We start from the raw sequence: 19,289 nt of genomic DNA on the forward strand, positions 1-19,289 counted from the left end.
GGATATATTCTCTAATGATGTCATAACCAATTTCTTCTTCATTTATTGTCTTATTTGATTTCTCAATGCATTCTGGTTCTGAATAATTGTTTTTTTCCTTTTGATTTTTTTTTGTTTTGGGTTACCTTACAGAATTAAAAAATTGTCTTTGACCAATCGTTTGATAATTATTACCTTATACAAGTGCTGTTAAATTGTCTTTTGACATATCTTTATGCCATTGCAATAAAATTGTAAAGATTGTTCTTTGTTTTGGGGACTTTTTTCCGGCTCATTCTTTTGTTAAATTTAAATATAACATCGCAATAAAAATATCAAAATTTAAATTTAAAATCATAGAAAAAAGATTTGATAAAATTTAAATACTAAATATAACGTTAATATATTTTTCAACAAACCTTCAATGATAAAACCATAGAAACTAAATTTCTTTTATCGTTTGAATGCTTTTTTTAATTATTTAAATTTATTTATTTTGTAAATAGTAAAACGTACGAATCAAAACATATATTATTAATCAACCAAACACTTTGGAGGGGAATATTGAATTTTTTTAAATAATATAAAATTTTATTTAAAATTTAAAGCAAGTTTCAATTTTCTATAATTGGATAAATATCATAAAAAATTTATGGGTCGTGCCCGGCACCGAATCAAATGCCTAATTACCTAACCTTAGTTTTCTTTTCCTCCTCAAGTCACTGCCCCCAATTTCTAACAGCTAATTTCTTAATCTCTAACCCTAACAAAATAACTTTGCCTTCTCCACTCCAATACCCTATGGCCACCCCGTTGTTGTTCACGGGTCAGGCAGTCACCACCGGTCCACCATCATCGTTCACCGTTCGGGTAGTCACCATCGGTCCACCCATCAATCTCTTTCAAGTAAGAGCAAAATTAAAATTGTATTCCTTTTTTTTTTTTTTTTCAAGGTCGAGCAAACCCGTTACTACTCAACTATAACTCAGTAGCATTTTCGGCATGCAAGTGGCTCATAAAACCAAACCCACTCCTTTTATTCTTCTTATGCTTTTTGCTTTTACAATTTTTTTCCTTTTCCCCTAGGGTTTTATTCAGCGCAGCCGGCTAAAGGTAAAGTCTGCATTTAGTTTCGAGTTATTGAAGTAGATTTGACGAATTCTACTTTGTTTTTTTAAGATATAATTAGGGTTCTGGATAGTGATTTTTAAGTGGATTTGTTGAATTCTACCCCCGAAAGTTTTGTTTTTGTATGTAATGTATTTAGTGTTTTGATAGTGATTCTTAAATTTTGATATTGAACAACTTGATGCTTTCATTTATGTTTTTATAATATTTGTTGTCTTCTTGCTTGCAATGCTAACTGGAATATTAGATATTTATTGTGTTTGTGTAGTGATCTGGTATGCTTCGAGCATTTATAATTTCAAAGTTTCAATTATTTTTAATATCGAATTGGAACAATGGATCTCGAATATTTAATATTTTGTAGTTGTAACTTTCTACTGGTTTTCTTTGTTATTAGTCTCTCCCTACATTTTGAAGGCAGCAGATAATTGGGTTTCTATTTTCTAAGGTTGTATAGTAATTCTCCTTAAAAACTAATGAAAGCATGATCATCTTTTGTACCTATCTTCATCTGTTTTATGCAATTTAAATTAAGGGTCTCCTTCATAATGTTGATAGTTGATTGGACAGATCAACAGTCCATCGTAGGATTTTTGAATTTAGTTGCAGGCAGTCGTTCATTACCCTCATTTTTCAACTGGTTTTCATCTATTTTGATTTATTCAAAAGCTGAAGATTTCATTTGGCATCTATTTTGATTTTCTTGGAATGATTAGTTCTTTATCCATTTTTATTCTCATTTTACAGGTTTTCATCTATTTGATTTCTTCAGAAGCTGATAGTATTCGCGTTTATCTTCTGACAATTATTTATTTTTCACTGTTTCTCGATGTCATGTTCAGTTGTGAGTAGTGCATGTTGTCTCTTATCATGATTTACTGAATTATTGTGGTTTTGAACTTGTAACATTGTGTTTCTCATTCTTTCTTGTTTGCTTGCTCATAAAACTGAGGGAAAATGGGTATTGCAAGGTGTTGTATTGTTGTTCTGACTTTGAGTTATGGAAAGTAATTGCTCAACTAAGTTTAAGAGCGTTTTTGTAAGCAGACAAGAGGATCTTTAATCTACAGTTTATATAAATTTAAGTTTAATCTTGAGTGTTAAATGAGGTTGATATTCTTTAATCTAAAGTTTATATAAATTTAAGGTCAGGGAATAGCTGTTTCCAATTTCTTGAACACTTGGTTGTTTTCATTTAATCTACGGTCAATAAATATTTAAGGCCACTTTCCTTGTACAAGTGCTGTTTGATTTCCTTTTTCAAGGAAAAATGCTGTTTGTATGGCATTGTTGTGTGTTTTCTAATAGAATCGAAAGTAAGAGACTTTGGGATCAATTAACATCAATTATAACTAGAAGAACATGGTCATATTTGGAGTGAAAAGTCTCCCATTTTATTTGGTGCTAAGGTGGTGCATAGTAGTCCGTCGATGGATCAATGCATATTTAGTTTTCTTTTCACAGTGCTAGGTGGTTGCACTCATCAGTAAGGATCGGGGTAGATTTTCTTTAAAATAGTTGAGTGGAGCTCATCGATGAACTTAGTTGGAATTGTTTGTGTGCTGGTGCTTATATGATTTGGAAATGGATTTTGATTGAAATATTCAGGTAATATCTAAATGCATGGCATGGCTGGAATTAGGGATGCAATTTAACTGAAAAGGTTGTTTTATATTACAAAGTAGTTACGAGTGGTTATTATGTTGCATTAGAAGATATTAACTATGTGTTGTTTTCTTTCTTACGAAGAAAGCAGTATATTTGCCTTTTTTGATCTTACAATGAGAGTTTTCTTGCAAAGTTTTATATTTGAATCGTTTTACTGGTTTATTTTTCTAAAAATCCAGATTACTTTATCTTTTGCTTTGGTATTGTTAATTATGTAGAAAACGAAGGTTTCTCTTTTGACGACGTCGGCCATTCATATCAACCCAAGGTATCTCTCTATAATCTCATGGTTTTGTTTGAAATCAAACAGCAATTGTATAAGGAAAGTGGCCTTAAATATTTATTGACCGTAGATTAAATGAAAACAGCCAAGTGTTCAAGAAATTGGAAACAGCTATTCCCTGACCTTAAATTTATGTAAACTGTAGATTAAAGAATATCAACCTCATTTAACACTCAAGATTAAACTTACTAGTAAACAGACACATGGCCATAATAGTGTCCCTAAATACTATGTATTGACCGATGTTGATAATAAGTGTCCTAAACTTGTGTACCTACACAACTTCTTACATAATAGTGTCCCACATGTAAAATCTATTAGATCTAAATACAAGCAAATCAAATCATGCAAACAATTATTTTAGGATGCTTAGAATAATTTGATTTTCACAAGTTTAAGAAATACCTGATGCGGAGTTGGGAGTTCGTCATTAACCTTGACAAAGAAGAACATAAAGAAGAACACTCGATAAATTAATTTCTCTCTCTTGACCTCTTCATTTAATTACGCAAACCCTAAGTGATGACTATTACAATTTTCATGTGTATTTGCTTGTGTAACCCTAGTAGGTAGAATGATCAACTTTCAATTTAGTACGTATGGTATGGCCTGTGGGAGTACTATTCGGCGTTACATTTTTCGTTGGACCCAATCACTAAAGTCCTGGGTGTAATTACCGCTAATCATGTAGCCAAACATTTGGATTTCTTCCATCTCTAAAACTCTTTCGCCTAAACCCTTTTCCTTATAAACTTGAGCTCAGCCCTGTAGCTCTTTCGTTTCATTCTCAAATTAAAGGTTGAAATCGATGTAAATTACTCTTTTGTTTTCCTTTCTCAGATCCCAGTCTCTATGCAGCTTTCTTCTTACTAGCTCTCATGGTTAGTCTCTCTTTTCTCTCTGAGGATTTTTTCTTTTTCTTATTCTTCTTTGGTAAGTGTTTGAACTGTTTGATTTTTTGTCTCAATGAACTTAGATGCTGTTGTTACAATTTTTTAAATTTCTCAGCATAAATACCCATCTTTTTTTTCTTTTTTCTTTTTTGCGATTTGATTGTTTTCCCATGTTTTCCTTTGTGGTTTTAGGTGTCTGTTCTAAGTCAAATAATAACTTTTATTTTCTAAGAATTACTATGAAACTTAATCATTTGTCTTTTGATGGATTCTTTCTGACTTTCGTTATGTTTGAAGAATCAGAGTCTTTTTGAAGTTTGCCATGGCTAATGAACTTTTTTCTTAAATTGATTAGTAGCATTGATGATATGGAGCAGTTGAGTCCAATTTTTATGCTTACAGAGCTTTTGATTTTCATAGGTTCTGTTTGTTTAGTTGTTCAAGAAAATGATGGGACAAAAACAAAACCACATTTTTATTAAATGAATAATGACTTGAATGAAACCCACATTTAAACTTAATTGATAATTGTTTTTTCTGCAATTACAAACTTTACACATTTCTTTGCAAATAGAGGCACATCTTCAACAAATTTTTTGCTTGCGCCCTCATATTTTAATCATGATTGCTTACCCTAACTTTATCCTTATTGTTTTTTTCTCTCTTTTGGGCAGTGAAATGCTTGCATATTGCTTTCCTTTAATCATTCAGCTATCAAATTACAAAATCAGGATTATCCGTAACATTGGTTTGCTTGTGGGTAATTTGAAGTACAGGAGAACATATTCCAGCGAGAATCTACTTGAGGCAGTTAGTGGAAGGCTTATCACTAGTAGTCAATTTGTTAATCACCCTTTTCAAAGAAGTTTTAGTCAATCTAGTTGTTATCAGAAATTCGCACCTGCTGAAATTCATTCTATCGTTCGGTCCAGTAGTCTTCAGAATCGGTTCAAAAATTGGCAAGAACTGAGAAAGCATAAATTGACAGCTAGCACATTTGCTGGGGCTATCGGCTTCTGGCCTTTGCGAAGGACCCAGCTCTGGCTAGAGAAACTTGGGGCGATTGAGCCTTTTTATGGTAACTTAGCTACATGTTGGGGCAATATCAAAGAAGAGGAAGCATTTGAAAGATATAAACAGATTACTGGGAATACAATTGAGTTTCCTGAATTTCAAGTTTATGGTAAGATGAATCCTGAAGACAATTGGTTAGCAGCTTCACCTGATGGCTTGGTGAACAGGTTTGTTTATGGGTTGCCTCCTGGGGGAGTATCGGAGATAAAATGTCCATATATTGATGGGAAAATGAGCGAGGCTTTCCCTTGGAAGCGCATCCCCCTCTATTGCATTCCACAAGCTCAGGGTTTAATGGAAATCATGGACCGGGAATGGATGGATTTCTATGTTTGGACTCCTAACGGAAGCAGTCTGTTTAGGATTTACCGAGATGTAAAATACTGGAATGTTCTGAAATCGGCAGTCTCTGACTTTTGGTGGAAGCGTGTTCAACCAGCTAAAGAAATATGCAGTAAAAATGTGATAACAGATCCCCTCAGAGAATTAAAATCACTAAGGCCAGACTCTAGGCATGAATCATGTGGCGATATAGTTCGTCAAAGCAAACTTGTAGCTGATACCTCCAATTTATTGATTTGTGAAATAAATGGACAACTGATAACCTGATTTGATGACTGAGATATTGAATTTTAAACCAAGTCTAATTCATTAATACCAATGCTTACTTGAGGTTTTAACAATTATTGAAAATTTTGGTTACCATGAGGAAAAAGTTCAAGTTTGGAAGTGCTCGTTCATAATGGTTGTTTTTCTAGATGTATGAAATTACTATTGGGTGCACTTCTCCCTTTAGTTGCACAAAGCTGAATGCCTATGGTTGTTGCAAGATATATACATGAACGAATAATAAATGAAAAAAAATAAAATTATTTTTATTGATTATTATTTCCCCTTTATTATCTCCTATTTATGATTTCTTGCTTCCGTTTTTTTTTTCCTAACGTTTCTTTTTTGTTTTATTCCCCCAAATAAAGGAATTAAATTTTACCGTGAAACCGTGGCCCGTTAGAGGATTAAAAATTTCAGAAATTTGCCCGTTGTGTTTCCACATCCTTCTTCTTTCAGCATTTTAGTAGCCAATTCTCTTATCTTTGTAAGCAAAAGCCCTGTTAATTGTTTTTGGTTTTCAGGTTTAGAACTCACTGTTTCTCTCTGTGATCGAAATCTATCGATGTGGGTCTGTCTGTTTCCTTTTGGGTCATAGGATATGCATCTAGAGGAGGCAGGCATCGTAGTCATGACCTGGTGCCTTCGACAGCATTGATAAGTAGAGCGATGAAGAAGCCAAGTGTGAGATACGGGCATGCCGCTCAATCTAGGAATGGAGAAGATTATTTCTTGGCTAAAACAAATTGTCAACAAGTGCCTGGTAATCCTTCATCTACCTTCTATATTTTAAAGAAAAAAGGAAAGCAAAAGGTTTTAAAGCAATCCTTCATCTACTGGTATGGGTTTTTGTATATCTCTTCTCGCCACAGAAGAGTATGCGAAGGTTTAAAGTCTGCCACTCTGTCTCAGTAAAGGTAAGTAATTGGAAATAAGGCAGCAGGGAGGTCCTATGAATTAGTTTTAACGAAGAAAGCAATCTTTATCAAATAATACCGATAATTTTAATTAAATAATACTGTTTATAGTGAACTTGATGGAAGAATATTAAAAATATAGTAACTATATATGTTGCTCATGCCCTCGATAGCCCAAGCAACACCAATATAACCAATTCCAGCACGACTACCAACGATATAAAGAAATAAAAGAGTACCAATGTGCTTAGCAACGATCTCTATGAAAAGACCAACACTTATGCTCCACCACATCCCACAAGGCCGGAGCTTGGTGTACATGGTCCATCGCATGTTGCTCATCAACTCGGCATTGTCTAATAATAATGTTTTCCATTGCCGGTGGCGGGTGTATGTAATATAAAACAATGTCTTCAGTTCAATCAAAATCCATTTCCAAATCATATACATAACAGCACACAAACAATCCCAACTAAGTTATATTAAATTTGATTTAAACATTGATGGGCAAAAAATTGTAAGATGTAATGATACAAATAAGAAAAGGGTTAGACTAACAGTTGCCATCACAAGAAGATGCCGATTTATAATAAACATGAGAATGGCAAAATAAATTAACCAAAATTCATAACCTAACTAACCTAAAATGTCTTTCTCAAGTTTTGATAAATTTAACAAGGTACGTTTATCTAATGAAAAACCCGCCATACTGGCCTCCTTACAAACCTCCTTACACTTGCCCACGCTCCCTGCAGCCATATACATATTAATCAAGTCACGATACATATCATATGTTGGAGAGAAACCCGCTTCCTGGAGTTTGGAAAAATATCTCACCGCTCTTGCCAAATCCTTGAGGCCAATAAAAAGCTTTATTACTACACGATAAGCAGGAAGATCCAAGAGACATTCCCTGGCCTCCATTTCCCAACCAGAGCTAATGCTTCCATGTACTTGTTCTCAGAATAACGACTATGAAGCAATGTTGTGTACATCACCACACTGGGGTCACGCCCTGATTGCTTGAACCAGTAAAACAAGCTCTCCACAATCTCAAACTTCCTATGCCTAATGCAAACCTTCATGATCGCTGTACAGTCCTGCTGACTCAAATTCAAATCATCTCTTTCTCCAAGATCACCCAGTAACTCCTCTACAAGGATGTGTTTATCAGGATTCTTTCCAAGCTCCAATATTAACTTTGCGTAAATGCCTGGACCCAGCATTCTTTTACTTTGCTTCACAACCAAAAGAAGCTTCCATGCAAGGTTCAAGCTTCCACCTTTAACGAATCCTTTCACCATTGCCTCAATCAGACTACGATTGGTCAAGCTCGTGAACTTCTCCAAGTTGACAGGCAATTTTAATTCACGCTTCCTAGCCAATACTTCAACAGTTGAAGTCAAAATCCTATCATCCGGGTACAAGTGAGGCGTCTTCTGAGCCCAACAGAAAGTTTGCAGAGCTCTTTGTGGAAGATCCATAAGACCCAATTCCCGAATTGTGATTGATAACGAACCCTTACGCAAAAAGGGAGCCCATTTATTGAGAACTGCAGACACATCATCATTGGAAGCCAGGTCTTTAATCTCTTTAGATAAGCCAATAAGAAAGCTTGGATTCTTATATAACTGTTGTGATACAGAAGCACGAGATGAGTTTACCCCAGAAGAAGCCTTCTTAACGTGTTTATTTGGCATAGGAAATCCCAGTGGCTGTAGCTTGTGAGGAAGTGGGAGAGGAAGAGGCCTCTCTCTACCTACTTTTCCAGGTTTTTGAGGAATTCCTCCTGAAAAAGTGAAGATATGGTTTCAACCTCATCTGATTCCCAAGCAAGATCAATATTCACATGATTTTCTTCTTCGTCGTCTTCTTCTTCAGGTAAATCATTATTGTGACCATAAATTGACTTTATTTGTTCAGTGTCAGTGGACATGTCGGGTTCAGTTCTAGGTTTCTCCAAGAATAAGTTAACGCCAAAGTCAGGAGGGAGTTTGGTGTGACGCGGATAACGACGGTTCTTGGGTTGCTGCTATAGCAAATTCTTGTGCTGGGATGCGCCAGGTTAGTAACACAAACGCTCTGTTGTAGTTTTCCTCCCAAAGTTATGAAAGGATATGTGGTGATGGATGAGAATATGCAATCCATTTTCTTAATATTATCGTTCCTTTGTAGGATGAACCTTGTGCATAAAACTTTCCATTCAGCTGATATACAGAGATACCATAGGTCTACCTAAAACTTCCAATCAAAATCCGTTTGCAAATCATACCCAGCAGAACACGAACAATCCCAACTATTTTAAAGAAAATATACCAAATCCTTACTGATGAATGCAACCACCTAGCAGTATGAAAAAGAAAACATATATGCATACACGAATCATGACAATCTCCACCGTATACGATCATGAAACCCAAGTCAACAAAAACCTTTGCAATTAGCAAATCGGTTGGAATTCTCCAATTCTTATCAATATCAACAAGCATCCCAATTAGATTATTATTATTATTATTTTTAAACTAAAGTACAGACTTTTTGAGAAAACCAAGAAACAGAATGTCACAACTCACAACAAATTAAAAAGACATGTTATTACCATCCAGAAAAACTACCAAATAAACTCTACATGCGTCACAACTCCCACCGGGTTCCTAGAACTAAAATCAAGCCAACACAGATGCAGTAAACAATTTACGTACGGATGCTTTTTGTTTAGGCAATTAGTATTCTGCTAAGCAAAGACTTCGAAGAAATAGAAAATAACACAAAAGCTATAATATTAAACAGAGGGAAACAAACAATCCAAAAATAAAGAACAACGTATACTAGACGATAAACAAACAAAAATGAAGAGCAAGACCGACATCTGTAGATTTGAAAGACGGAATGAAACAGTGATTTCTAAAGCTGAAAACCAAAAACCCTAAGAAAAAACCCACTGAAATACAAGTAAAAAAGCATGGAGGTGAAACTAAAAAAGAGATTGATACCTGAAATGAGTCTCCGTTGAAGCAGCGAATTTCAAAAATCACAAAAACCAGAAACGCCAGAGAAAACTTAGGGTTTCTCTCTCACGAAAACTCTCTCCCTTCTATAGCGTGTGTTTTTTTGGCCCGTGGATACCCAAAGCTAAAAAAGAATGACAGGAAAACGTTGAAAAGTGATCGAGAGCGAGAGAGAACCGCCGAAGAAATGGGGAGCAATGGATTGGATAGATAATTGAGGATTTAAATCTTGAATGATGGGAAGGAAGCTGGCCTTTAATCGTACGTAAGACGCTAGAAGGTATGTGGGCAGGGGCAGGGGCGGTTTGTTAGAAAGGACAATAAATGAGGAAGAGAGAAGAAAACAAGAGAAAGAAGAAAAATAGTAGAAAAAAAAGAGGAAAAGAGGAGAGAATAAAGGGAGAACCGTGAGAGAGATGCATGAACAAAGAGTTTTTATATTATTTATTTTGAAAACGGTTTGAATTTTATCTGTTTTTTAAATATCGGACTGGATATTAAAATAATTAAATAAACAGTATGTACATAAAGCTGAAAATGACTTTTATGTACTGTTCTGCTTACTTGATGGTTAACTTAACCACTTGAATGTCAAATAATGCTCAAGAACCTATTATTTGCCTATGCATTAGGGAATAATAGGCATTTATTTATTTTTAGTATATAGGTAGTAAAAACCTGTCATCTTTCTTTAGGTGTTGAAGGAGGCCTCTAGGCTTTATGCTGAAAGTTGGGTAAGGGATATTGGTCCTGATCTTAGACCAAACGATTATGAGAAGGATGATGGGACTGAAGGTAAATCCAATGGAGATAAGAGGAGTACAGACACAGAACCTTCGACATTGGAGGATATTGGTGAGGAACTTTACTTTGTGATTTCTTATCTTGAAATGTTCTGATGTATAAGTTGTCTGTAATGAATCAAGAAGTATATAGCATGACTTGAAAAATATATGGCATATTAGATATGCAATAAACCGTTAGATTCGTGCTTGAGACATCTTATGGAGGTCAAGGAACAAAGTCCCGTAATGCTTGAGTTCAGTTAGGTTTTTATTTCAATTTCCTTTTTTAGTAGAACTTGTCTAGAGGTAGCATGGAATTTATTCTTTGATTTCTTTTTTCCTTTTCTGCTCAAAGTCATCCGTGATTGCATTCTGTTTTATTATGTTCTTGGCACCCGTGTTCAAGTCTTATATTTTACGCTTCCATTGGCATGTTTTTGGTGAATCCCTTTTTCACCAGGCCAAGGTTCAGTTGTTAAGGAAGATATTAAACTACTGTTTATCTCCTAGCAGTCTTAGTTATCTGGGTTTCATTGTCTAGAGCCATTACAGTGACGATCATATCGTTATCTTATGCTACCTAGGTACTTATTTTTTCTTCTTTTTGGTATCACTCTGAAGAAAGATAGCATGATGTGCCATAATTTTCAGCAACAGAGGTGGATTCCTTTACCTATTGGCTTCGACACCGGAGTTATGGACTTTGGTTCTAAGTCATAGGACTCAGATTCATTATATTGCGGATATTAGCTTTGTGATTATGTACTTGGAAGCAGTTCCGGTTTGTTTGGTTCTTGAATCCGGGACCGGTAGTGGCTCATTAACAACATTGTTTGCAAGGGCCGTGGCGCCAACGGGACATGTGTATACCTTTGATTTCCATGAACAGAGGGCTGCCTCAGCTAGGTAAGCCTAAATGTTTATTGTTTGCAAAAGTGCATTGTGATGAAATATGACATAGTAATTGCTTAGGTTAAACTTGAATACTGGGTTATCTTGAGTTGATGTCTTCAGAGATCTACATTTTGTTGCCGTGATACTTCATTGTCTCTGATTGTCTCGGTTTACAAATCTTTATTAGTTTCATTAGTGAGTGCATTGTTATGAAATTTTGGTTTCAAAGATTGTTATGAAATATGATTTTAGAAACTGCTTAGGTTGAGCTTGAATTCTAGGTAGATTTAAGAAGTCTGTTCAGGTAGATGTATTGTTTGAAATACGAGATTCTGTTGCTGTCATGCTTCGTAGTCTCAAAATTATCTCGGTTTTATGGAACCTTGCGTAGGACTCATTTATGATGCATATTTTATCCCATTATATGGTTGTTTATTTTCCTTTGATTCTTCTGTGTTGGTTCGCGAAAGAAGGAATGTTTTGATGATTTTTCACTCCTTCAACAGAGAGGACTTCAAGAGGGACTGGAATAAGCACTTTAGTCACAATGGGAGTCCGAGATATTCAGGGTGAGGGATTTCCCGATCAGTTTTCTGGGTTAGCTGACTCCTTATTTCTGGACCTACCCCAACCTTGGCTAGCCATTCCTTCAGGTTGAAACATGTTGAAACAAGATGGAACTCTGTGTTCCTTCTCACCGTGCATGGAACAAGTGCAACGTTTATGTGTAACTCTTAGATCTGACTTTACAGGTAACATATTAGAAACAAGTTATCCTATCTTGTTCAAGCAGTTTTTCTTTTAAAGCATTGCTTGTAATATGCAGAGATATATGGACCTTTGAAATACTGCTCCGCATGTATGCAATCCGTGAATGGGAAATGGAAACTCGAAGGTCAATGATGGAATTCCACCGCATGCTCTCCACGCAAGAGGAGGCCGCCTTCAAGTGAAGCAAGTGTGGGGAGCTTGCTCCAACAGTCATGGCTTGGCCATCAGCTTAAACTCGAGGGCATAGCGGATATTTGACATTCGCAAGGAAGTTTTTCTTGAAAAAAAATTAACTCTAACAAGTTGCAAATTCAAACACTCAGTTTTCATCCTACTATTATGATTGATTCTTTGCTATGACACATTCCTGAGTATTCACTTTACAGATTTTCATCCTATTTTTGGCCTGGTTTAAAATTACTGTTGTGAGTTTAACATTGTCGAAGTTCAGGTCGGACCAGGCCTACAGGTATCATAGTGTCTTTTGATAATTAAATGATACATTAAACAGCTTCCGACGTCTCTCTAAATCCTTGATGAGAGATCCTTCTTTCTCCTGTAAATTGTGTCTCCTCTGTCTCCCTTTATTCTGATTTTTTACTTTCTTTTTCTTTTCTTTTTATTATTGTTTTTTTATTTTCTCTTCCTCCCTTTCTTTACTACACAGATTCTATCTGGGTATCTTTCCATTTTTTTTCCTGATTTCTTTTGTATATTTTGTGTAAACACATGCCAAAAGAACACACTTGCTACAGCAGGCTATTGAAATCCCACCCTTCATCGGATTGTAATTTCAGGTATGATTTTCACTTCTACTAACTTTTTCTTTTCACGTCTTTTTTAGTTTCAGACCTATGCTTATCTTCTTTTATTTCTGTGGGTGTTGTGGTTTTCATCTTTAGAACAAGTTTTCATCTCTGTTTTAGTTTTCAGATTTATGCTTCTTTTTTAGTTTTTTCAGTGTGTTTTTGTTATTCGTTTTGGTGTTCAGCCTTATGAAACACTACTTATATTTGTCTTTTTAAATCTTGTGATGTCCTCATTTTTTTTTGATAGTTTATCGCTTGTTATGTGTTTTATTTTTTTCGATTGTTTGTTTCCCTCCTTATTTAAGGACATTTTCTTATAAATCTTTCAGTCCTATGAGATTTTATAGCGAAGATATGTTTCTAACAACTATGTAGGTATCCACCCTAAAACCATAACTGATTAGCAGAAGGTAAATGGAAACATTTTCTTGTTTCTTTCCCTTTTATTGTCTCCTGGTTTTCCCTTTTTCAACTAGTAAAAACATTATATTTGTTGAGGGAATAAGAAAACACTAATTAAATCATACTGAGTTTTTTTTTAAAAAAGCCCAAGTGGTAATATCAAAAAAAAAAAATTCTGGAATGAAATGGAAATGAAGTGAAAGATCGGAGAGGGTATCGTATCGTCAAAGAGAAGCTCGGGGCATTAGGAAAATTACTGGGACTGAAAGACTATTGAGGAAATTAATTAAAAAATCTATTTTTTTTCTTGTTCTAGTTAATTTTCGTTCTTATTCTTCCTCAGGGATATCCCTGTGATAACCTGCTTCGGAATAAGCTATTCTTTGAATATTCACATCATATCCTGGTTTTCCCTTTTTCAACTAGTAAAAACATTATATTTGTTGAGGGAATAAGAAAAAACTAATTGAATCATACTGAGTTTTTTAAGAAAAAAAAAAGCCTAAGTGGTAATTTCAAAGAAAAAAAATTCTGGAATGAAAAGGAAATGAAATGAAGATCGGAGACGGTATCGTATTGTCAAAGAGAAGCTCGGGGCATTAGGAAAATTACTGGGACTGAATGACTATTCAGGAAAATAATTAAAAAAATCTATTTTTTCTTGTTCCAGTTAATTTTCGTTCTTCATTCCCACTGAGGGATATCCCTCTGATTTCCCGATGAGGAATAAGCTATTCCTAGAATATTCACATCATATCCTGTCCCGGTTCTGCATTTTTATTGTCCGGTTCAGTTGTTTTGGTGGCCGGTTCAGATTTTTTTCGTGTCTGAACCGGATTACCTGTCGTTCTTATTCCGACCAGGGATATCCTATTCCAGGGATATCCCGGCTTTGTGATATCCCGACGAAGGATATCCCGGTTTAGGTTTATCTCATTCCCAGAATATCCCGATTTGGATTTAGGGGTGTGAGGCTTGGGGCTTGGGTTTACTGTTGGGCTGGTGTTTTTGGGCTTTAGTTTTAGTGGTTGGGGCTGTGGACGCTTAAGTTTTGGATTACTGGGTTTGGGTTTTATTCAGTTTTATGTACATACTGGTTATTTAGTTATTTTAATATCCGAAATTTTTTCAAAACATAAAACAAAATTCAAACCGTTTTCAAAATAGATAATATAAAAACTCTTTCTTAATTCATCTCTCTCACGTTCGGTTCTCCCTTAATTCCCTTCCCTTTTCTCCATTTTTCTACTATTTTTCTTTTTTTCTCTTTTCCTCCTTTATTGTCCTTTCTAACAAACCGCTGCCGCTGCCTCCACACACTTTCCGGCGTCTTACCTCCGATGAGGCCAGCTTCCTTCCCATCATTCGAAATTTAAATCCTCAAATATATCTATCCAATCCATTGCTCCCCATTTCTTCGGCGGTTCTCTCTCACTCTCGGTCTCTTTTCGAAGTTTTCCTGTCATTCTTTTTTAGCTTTGGGTATCCACAGGCCAAAAAAACACATGCTATTGTAGGAAGAGAGTTTTCGTGAGAGAGAAACCCTATGTTTTCTCTGGCGTTTCTGGTTTTTGTGATTTTTGAAATTCGCTGCTTCAACGGAGACTCATTTCAGGTATTAATCTCTTTTTTAGTTTCAGCTCCATGCTTTTATACTTGTATTTCAGTTGGTTTTTCTTAGGGTTTTTGATTTTCAGCTTTAGAAATCACTGTCTCGTTCCGTCTTTCAGATCTATAGATGTCGGTCTTGTTCTTCATTTTTGTTTGTTTATCGTCTACTATATCTTCTTTATTTTTGGATTGTTTGTTTCCCTCTGGTTAATATTATAGCTTTTGTGTTATTTTCTATTTCTTTTAAATCTTTGCTTAAACACTAATTAAAACATACCGAGTTTTTAAATATTTTCAGAACAACGTTTTAGTAAGTACTGTGTTGTTGGGCTTAGCTTTGCATCGGAACAGATTTTTCTAGTGTCTTGTTCTAGTTAATTTTCATTCGTATTCTGCCTCACGGATATCCCCATCATATCCCGTTTCGGAATAAGCTATTCCTAGAATATTCCCATCATTTCCTGTCCCGGTTCAGAATTTTTAGTGTCATTATCTGTTTTGCAGGTGCAAAAATCATGAAGCTTCCAATTATTTATGGGAATTGTAAGTCACCCCCTTTTCTTCATATGTTCTAGCTTGGGGATTTTGATTCTTTTATGAAAAGGCCTTGAATTTTACCTTCTGCGATTGAAATGTGTGAACTTTAGGTATTATGGGGGATGGGCAGCACCTAATATATACTTCTTGGGGTATGCTGTGGTTGTGAAGGTTGGCAATATCCGCATCGGTGGACTTTCCGGAATTTACAATGCGCGTAATTATTGTTTAGGTTCGGTATGAAGTTCTTTTACTTGTCTATTCTATGTTTATTCTGGAGTTCTTTTAATGGTGATTGTTTATTTACTGCAAGCGAGTGCCAGATATGTTATATTGATTCTTATTTAGGGTGGAGAGTCGAAGCTTTGAAACTGAAATGAATTAGCGTTTCCTTGAGCAGGACACCATGAAAGGCCACCTTATAATGACAATACTATCAGGTCTGTGTATCATGTCCAGGAATACGATGTTCACAAGCTTATGCACCTAGAGGAACTGATGGATATTTTCCTTTCACACGATTGGCCGCTCAGCATCACTGATTATGGGAACTGGCTACAACTTGTTCGCTACAAAAAACATTTCAAAGATGAGGTAATTATATTCAATTGGTGGAAATGCATATATGTGACAGAATTAAAATCTTCATATCAAGCGTATTCAGTTTTCTTGTTGACCATTCCTGGTTGCTTGTTGGTTGAAACATATTTTCCTAGATCCAGCAAGGAACTCTTGGAAGCAAACCTGCTGCTCAGCTGCTCGAAAAACTCAAACCATCGTATTGGTTTTCAGCTCACTTGCAGTAAATCTAGCCTCCAGCTAGTTTTCATGAGAGGGAGGAACTCTCTGCCTTTTCGGGTTTTCTGTGATATTGAAATCTCCTTCTACATCGGATAGTGATTTCAGGTATGATTTTCACTTCAACTATGTTTTCTTTTTCACGTATTTTTAGTTTCAGATAAGCTTATTTTCTTTTATTTCTGTGGGTATTGTGGTTTTCATCTTTAGAAGGTGTTGTATTTGGCCCATTCACTTTTCTAGAAATGTTTTTTTTTTTTTTTTTTGTGATCATTCTTTGCTTGTTTCTTGCTTATGATCTCACCTTGGAGCCTTAACATCCATTGATCTTGCAATTATCAACTTAAACAAGATTCATATGCTAATGAATTATGGGAATCCATCATCCCAAGTAGGTTTTTATAAATATTGTTAAGAGGAATCTCAACTTAAAATTGATCTAGAAATTTGGCTCTCATTTACAATTAATGGGGCTATAATGTCTAGCAGCTGGCGGCATGTAAATTATAAACATGAAGAATTCCTCCTCCTGAGATGTTTTTATGTGTATTGCAGGTACATTTTTTACCTTATGTTGTCTCAAAAGGTTCTGGGAGACATTCTAAGAGGAGAAAACACTGGCCTGAACAAGCTTTCATTATGACATTCAATCATTCCGGCCATCCCTGTTTTCTGATCCAAGTCATTCCACAAGTTCACAATGTTCCATGGCAAAGTAAATGTGGTACAAGTACATTAATTTCTAGTTGACATTTTAAATAAATTCTAAAGCTCTTATAATACTAAATTTTTAACAAATTAGCTTTATCATATCTCGTATTCTCAAAACCAAATGCATTGATCATGTCATCATCTCCAAGACGATTCTCTAATCAAACATGGTGAATACTGGGCTCAACATGATGAACTACAAGGTGCTTGTTTCAATGCCTCGGAAGTGACCACAGGAAAAACTAATGATAACACGAATGATGGCATGGTTGAGATTTCCGATATTGAAAGGTTGGATAATATGTTGGAATTTTTATCTAAGAACATCTGGGAACATGTTGAATCTGATGAATTTATGGAACATGTGCGTCAAGGTTTGGATTCTCAGCCCTCTTCACTTGGTGGAAATCAGGCCACGTTAATTCAGCTCCCATCTCATATTCTACCATTAAACCGTGATCCCTTGATCTCACCAACTGGGAGAGTCGGTGATCATGTTGATAATGATCACCATGGAGTTCGACCATTAAACCCTGATCCCTTGATCGCATCAGCTAGGAGAGTTGGTGATCATGTTGATAGCGATCACCATGGACTTTGTGTACCAGAAAATATGGAGGATTCTCAGAATGTGTCATGTTTTCACCAGCTTATAATCCCTTATGAACATTTTGCTGACAGGGTTGACCAACTATCCAAATCCCAAGATAGCTCAAAAGGGGAGAGGCAAGTTTCACATTGCTTTCTTAGCTGTGGGATTTATTGAATTCAGGAATAAACATTCCCAGGTGAGACTGTAGCCTGGAAACACTGCAACTGTAGAAGATCCAGATGTTTGAAACTGTAAGTTCACATGCGAGACAGAACATTTCACTTGAGTAATATGTTACTCGGACTTGGTTTAAGCATATACCCGAGATCGGTATGTTTCATTTTCTTTTAAGTTTTCTTCATGTATTTAGAAGATGTTTGGAACATCATACTCCAAATGCTCAGAGGGTGCTCAAAAAAAGTGAAGATGATTGGCAGTTATTGTGAGTGCTTTGCAGCAGGGATTTACTGCAATGATTGTTGTGCATGTGATAACTGTTTGAACAAGCCAGATTATGAGGATATTGTTCTTGATATTCGACATCAAATTGAATTGCGTAACCCTCTCGCATTTGCTCCACCTATTGTTAACCCACCTAATGATTCCCCTAATTTTACTGTAATTATAACTTCTATGATCTTACACTTTTTTCCCTTTAAATTTGTGTAATTTGATAAGTGTTTGACATGATGAACACTCCATCAGCCAGGCACAAAAGCGGATACAAATGCAGGAGGTCAAAATGCCTAAAATAGTATTGCGAGTGCTATTGGGTATGTTTTAACTTTTTAGCTCCATGTTACTTATGTTGCTCCCAATTTCCTTTTTTATTTTTAAGAACTTGTATTCAAGATCCATGTGTAATATACACCTGGACATAGATATGTTATATGAGCCTCCAATCTTTAACTTATTAAACAAATCAGTGTTAGACATAAACTGACAACACTCAAGTTTGTGTTTAATAGATGGTGTTCATCTTATTTCCTTTTCGGATGAAAATTCAACTTGTTAAGATGATATAGTATATGAACTTAATTATCTCTAATCAATCCGACTGCACAAACATTCTTCATTTATTTTTAGGTTAAGGATGCCACTATGAGGATTGTGACAATTCTTTTGGCAAGAAGTCAGGTAATTTCTAAACTTGAAAATGATTTAACATATCTATAAAGCCGTCTACATTTGCACAAGCAGCCAAACTTAAGAGGGGGCTCCTGCCAAGGAGAAGGAACTAATAAATTGAGCCCACTTTCCTTTTTAAGCCATTGGTGAATGACTTAGGTTTTTATTGCATGAATTTGATTCTTTGAACAATTTTCTTGTAGTGTTTTGGGTTTAATTCAAAAGTTCCCGAATCATTAATGGTTGATGTGGAAATTTGATTAGGACAATGTGAAAAAGTTATGCTGTAATTTTCTGAACTGTCAAGATATAGTTATGTTAGGGGAAGCCTACTCTCTGTTTACTGGTAAGTTTGATCTTGAGTGTTAAATGAGGTTGATATCCTTTAATCTACAGTTTTTTATATATTTAAGGTCAGGGAATAGCTGTTTCCAATTACTTGAACACTTGGCTGTTTTCATTTAATCTTCAGTTAATATATATTTAAGGCCACTTTCCTTATACAATTGCTGTTTGATTTTCTTTTTTCGAGGAAAAATGCAGTTTGTATGGCATTGTTGTGTGTTCTCTAATAGAATCGAAAGTAAGAGACACTGGGCTCAATTAACATCAATTTTAACTAGAAGAACATGGTCATATTTAGAGTGAAAAGTCTTGCATTTTATCTAGTGCTAAGGTGGTGCATATTAGTC

At 35.4% G+C, this 19,289-nt stretch overlaps 3 protein-coding genes, 1 long non-coding RNA gene and 1 pseudogene across 5 annotated transcripts; 4 read left to right on the forward strand and 1 right to left on the reverse strand.

The window, feature by feature from the left end:
* Positions 1 to 752: 752 nt before the first annotated feature.
* LOC108460215 (uncharacterized) lies at positions 753 to 5,708 on the forward strand (the record flags this gene model as incomplete). Its single annotated transcript, XM_053029404.1, has 4 exons — positions 753 to 885; positions 1,066 to 1,092; positions 2,994 to 3,043; positions 4,723 to 5,708. Coding segments are annotated over 4 exons (1,122 nt in total), but the record flags the coding sequence as incomplete, so codon positions are not given.
* Positions 5,709 to 7,028: 1,320 nt separating this feature from the next.
* On the reverse strand, positions 7,029 to 10,030 carry LOC108460214 (pentatricopeptide repeat-containing protein At2g01860). The gene is given in 4 exon segments (XM_053030040.1): positions 7,029 to 7,483; positions 7,486 to 8,343; positions 8,346 to 8,733; positions 9,545 to 10,030. Coding segments are annotated over 3 exon segments (1,296 nt in total). The 5' UTR covers positions 8,488 to 8,733; positions 9,545 to 10,030; the 3' UTR covers positions 7,029 to 7,187.
* On the forward strand, positions 9,842 to 12,572 carry LOC108481105 (uncharacterized; annotated as a pseudogene).
* A 1,761-nt stretch (positions 12,573 to 14,333) lies between these two features.
* On the forward strand, positions 14,334 to 15,949 carry LOC108457913 (uncharacterized). 2 transcript variants are annotated; one of them, XR_001867196.2, is made up of 4 exons: positions 14,334 to 14,835; positions 15,336 to 15,374; positions 15,479 to 15,605; positions 15,717 to 15,949. It is a non-coding gene; the product is annotated as an uncharacterized LOC108457913 (long non-coding RNA). The 2 variants fall into 2 exon arrangements; XR_008284366.1 differs by having other exon boundaries at positions 15,769 to 15,949.
* An 824-nt stretch (positions 15,950 to 16,773) lies between these two features.
* On the forward strand, positions 16,774 to 17,902 carry LOC128294104 (uncharacterized). The gene is made up of 2 exons (XM_053030041.1): positions 16,774 to 16,890; positions 17,027 to 17,902. Exons 1-2 carry the CDS (start codon positions 16,806 to 16,808, stop codon positions 17,641 to 17,643), a joined length of 702 nt encoding a protein of 233 aa, XP_052886001.1. The 5' UTR covers positions 16,774 to 16,805; the 3' UTR covers positions 17,644 to 17,902.
* The last annotated feature ends 1,387 nt before the right edge of the window (positions 17,903 to 19,289 follow it).

This window comes from Gossypium arboreum, chromosome 6 (assembly GCF_025698485.1).
Source record: "Gossypium arboreum isolate Shixiya-1 chromosome 6, ASM2569848v2, whole genome shotgun sequence".
NCBI classification, from domain to species: Eukaryota; Viridiplantae; Streptophyta; class Magnoliopsida; order Malvales; family Malvaceae; genus Gossypium; species Gossypium arboreum.